The 3,876-nt window shown below is 42.9% G+C and overlaps 1 protein-coding gene across 1 annotated transcript; it reads left to right on the top strand.

The window, feature by feature from the left end:
- The first annotated feature begins 214 nt into the window (after positions 1–214).
- On the top strand, positions 215–1,708 carry C17H8orf48 (chromosome 17 C8orf48 homolog). Its single transcript, XM_015992818.3, has one exon. It carries the CDS (start codon positions 360–362, stop codon positions 1,239–1,241), a length of 882 nt encoding a protein of 293 aa, XP_015848304.2. The 5' UTR covers positions 215–359; the 3' UTR covers positions 1,242–1,708.
- The last annotated feature ends 2,168 nt before the right edge of the window (positions 1,709–3,876 follow it).

Genomic DNA, 3,876 nt, shown 5'->3' with positions numbered 1-3,876 from the left:
GTCGCAGACCACCTGTCTGTCTCTATGGAAGTGCATAGCCTGGTCTGACCGGGAGGAAAACGAGTTTGAGGCCTTTCCCCTTGAATTACAGTGTTTTAAACAGCATTCCGGGCAGCCTCAGAGCGGAATAAAAAGGCTGTTAAACCCGCCCAGGCAGGGGAGGAAAAAGGGCGAGCCACCAGAGACTACTCACTGCGCATGACCGGCGCGCGTTGCCACGGCAACCAGGAAAGGCGTACCCGGAAGTCTTAGCTCCGGGCGCCCAAAGACGCCAAAGATCATGCTCTGTCGGCTCATCTTTATCGGTTCCAGGCCCATTTTTGACCAGAGCAAAGCAAATGAGGAACTGAGTAGGAGGCATGGAATGGCCATCTGCTCAAGAGCCAGGGGACTCAGAAGAGCAAGGAGGCCCGGCACAGACGGACCTATGTGCCACTCAATTTTCTGAAGAGATCCTCAGGTCCTGTACTGATGAAGTACTGAGTAGTTCTGGTTCCATCAGTTCCTCCGGAGAACAGCAATCCCGTTCCCACACTTCCGAGAGCCCACAAGGGAGTGAGACGCCGACTACAAGTTCAGAAGAACAAGACGAGCAGCCAGAACTTTCAGTCTTACAGAAGGATGAAAATAAACTGACTGAAAAGTGGATCAACCACATCAAGAGCAAAGAAATTAATTCCCAAAGATACCAGCCCGACAGCAGACTCCCAGCAGAAACCCCTGCGGGATCCGCCGAAGAACTGAGTGCCCTGACGTCCTTTTGTGCTGCTAAAGTAAACCTGATCCACCAGAGAGAGGGTTCAAGAGCCAAGAAAAGCAGCAGACAGAAGAGACTGCAGCTCAGATGGACTGCAGAGACTTCAGAGGTAGATGCTTTCCATTGTCCTGTTCCTGATGAACTGTTGAGCAGAATCTATTTGAAGAACACGAGGGCGACTCTGGCGCACGTACAGGCAGTTAAGCAGCACGTTTCTTCGAAGTGCCCCAGTTGTAATAGCAAGCGGGCAGAGCTGGCTCTGTCTGACTTCCTGAAACGAAGGAAGACTCTGCTGGAGTCGCTTCTACTCCAAGAGAAAATAGACGAACACCTTCATACCACAGACTTTCTCACCCGTGTTGGGGAAGCACATCGGGGCCTCCCCAGGCTTTCAGATGATCCCAGGATCATCTGGAGGCGAGTGACGGAGAAAATTCAGACGAGAAACTCAGGCTTTGGAAAGGCAGATTCAAAGCAGGTGTAAGATGACTGTACAAGTACTCTACTACTTCTCAACCCACTCATGCAACTAGATAGGAGGCGCTGACTGCTAATGATGAAATATAATGTGCCTGACCAGGGGATGGTGACTATTAATGATTAATGATAATGTGTGATGTGCATGCATGTGACTGTTGTGTATTTGAGTAATTACCACCTTTTGTAGAGTGACTTTAGAAACTGATGTAAGATTTTTTTTTTCTTCTGCTTCCTTCACAGAGAACTAAATAATTCCATCCAATAGATTTTTCACATTATGGAAGATAATTGGAGTAGTTACAAAACCTTTATAACCTGGGAGGATGATAGATAATGGGTAGTTTGGAGTGGTGGTTGACAGTACAGAGAGAAAGAAGTAAACAGATATAAGATAGTTAGGAAGCATGACAAGCTGGTTTTGGTGATGAAATGGCTGTGGGGATTTAATAAAAGCTACATGTCAAAATGGCACCAGAATTCTGACTTGTATATTTGATACTTGAATGAATGGTAATTTCCTTAAGACAGCAGGCTGCTTAATTTCTGTTAACTTGACAAAAACTGAAGTCACGTAAGGAAGAAGGAACATCTAGTTGAGGAACTGCCTCTGTCACAGTGGCCTATGGGAATGTGTGCATTGGGGGGGGTTACTTAATTAATGATTAAATTGGGAAGGTCTATCCCACTGTAGGTGATGCCATCCTTGGTCTGGTAGTCTTGGGCTTTGTAACAGAGCAAGCCAGGCAAGCTATGGAAAGCAAGCCAGTAAGTCGTATTTTCTCATCCTTTCTGCTTTAGTTCCTTACAAAATATTTTTTGCCTTCAATTCCTGTCTTTGCATTCCTCCATTGGCAATTACCAGTAAACTAAATTATTTCCTCCTCCAACCTGGTTTTGCTTAATATTTCCCACCCCCAGCAATAAAAACGTAAACAATGCAGACATTGGTACCAACGAGTGAGACACTGCTCTGACAGACCTGACCATGTTTCTTGGGACTATTGTGGGAGGAGTTGAGAGCTTTGTGCCAGGAAAGAGGCCTCTGAATGCTCAGAGCTTAATGACCTGTTGGGAGAGCTTGGAGGATACGGATGTTGAGAGGGAGGCAGTTGTTGGAGGCCTGGCTTGTAAAGTTTTAGAGGGAAGCCAAGACCCTATCAGGGATGTTTGTGGGATGTTCTGAATCAAGAATCTGACAAAGGGTCAGTTGTGCTGGTTTCTGTCAGCTGACACAAATGAGAATCACTTAGGAAGGGGAATCTCAACTGAGGAATTGCCTCTATCACACTGGCCTTTGGGCATATTATGGGGGCACATTCTTGATTAACGATTCATGTGGGAAGGCCCAGCCCACTTTGAGTAGTGCCATCCTTGGGCAGGTGGTACTGGGTTGTAAGAAAGCAAGCTGAGAAGTCCATGGAAAAGAGGTCAGTAAACAGCATTCCTCCAAGGTCTTTGCTTCAGTTCCTGCTTTTAGGTAGTTGCTTTGAGTTACTACCTTGACATCCCTAAATGATGGCTATAAGCCGAATAAATCCTTTCTCCACCCTAGTGGTTTCTAGTGAGTATTTTTATTCCAGCAACAAAAATCCAATAATACAGATAGGAACACTAGTACCTGGCAAATTTGAAGGAATGATTGGATGTAATTCTTTATATCTAAGCAGTGTGAGATTTATTTGAAATGTATACACTGAGAGTGTAAAGAAACGGGTTATTTGTACTTACAGTTAACAGGAAAGGTCTAGAGATTAGAACACAGAGAGACTAGTGGGGAAATCATTGGTACATGGTTAGAAATTGAAGCCATAGATGGGCAATCTTTTCTAAAGTCAGGAGAGAAAACAGAAGCAGGATTAGTTCCAGCTTCTGAGAAATGCCAACCGTGAATGATTGGGGGAAATAATCATGCAAGAGTAAAGCAATGAAATACAGAATATGAATATGTACTGCATGAAAAGTTTAATTGCTGACAGGGGAAATGGTGAAGCCCAGGGAACACATAAAGTAGTTGTGAAAAAATCCCTTTTGGTCAGAATAATTTTATGAATCTTTTGTTCACCCTAATTTCTAATCTAAGGAAACTATCATTTTTTGATGAGTACTGTGCTATTAATGGGGAAAATTGCATGTATCTTGGTAAGTCATATTTACGTTTTATTTCTTAATGAAAATAAAAAAATGCTAGCGTGGGTGGCATTACCCTGAGATTGTTTTCTACATGTCATATGTCTAACTTATTTTAGTGAAAGAGAAATGTTTTTGCAAGAGTTAGCTCACAAGATTCTGCAGCCATTGCCTTACAGTTTTATTCTTTGAGCTAAGCCCTCATTTATGTGTAAATGATCTTTTTTTCCTGGAAAATGTCTTCTTAGTCATTCCCAAATAAAATGGAAAAAGTCATTGCCACTTACATAATAACTTTTCAGTTCAAGTCCATATTACATCATACTTTCTCTTTGCCTCTCAATAGATTCACATTTTATACAATCAAAACTCTGAATAATGTTCCATTTAGAATTCCCTGTAGTAAAGGTCAAACTCTTCTCTATTCGTCAACCAATCTGGAAACCCTAGAGTCATCTTTCATTACTCCTTTTAGAATCATCTCAACAGCAAGCTGTTTTCAGCAACAGTAT

Source organism: Peromyscus maniculatus, chromosome 17 (genome assembly GCF_049852395.1).
Source record: "Peromyscus maniculatus bairdii isolate BWxNUB_F1_BW_parent chromosome 17, HU_Pman_BW_mat_3.1, whole genome shotgun sequence".
NCBI lineage: Eukaryota > Metazoa > Chordata > Mammalia > Rodentia > Cricetidae > Peromyscus > Peromyscus maniculatus.
The sequence above is the reverse complement of the archived record's forward strand: the minus strand, read 5'-3'. Positions and strand labels throughout refer to the sequence as shown.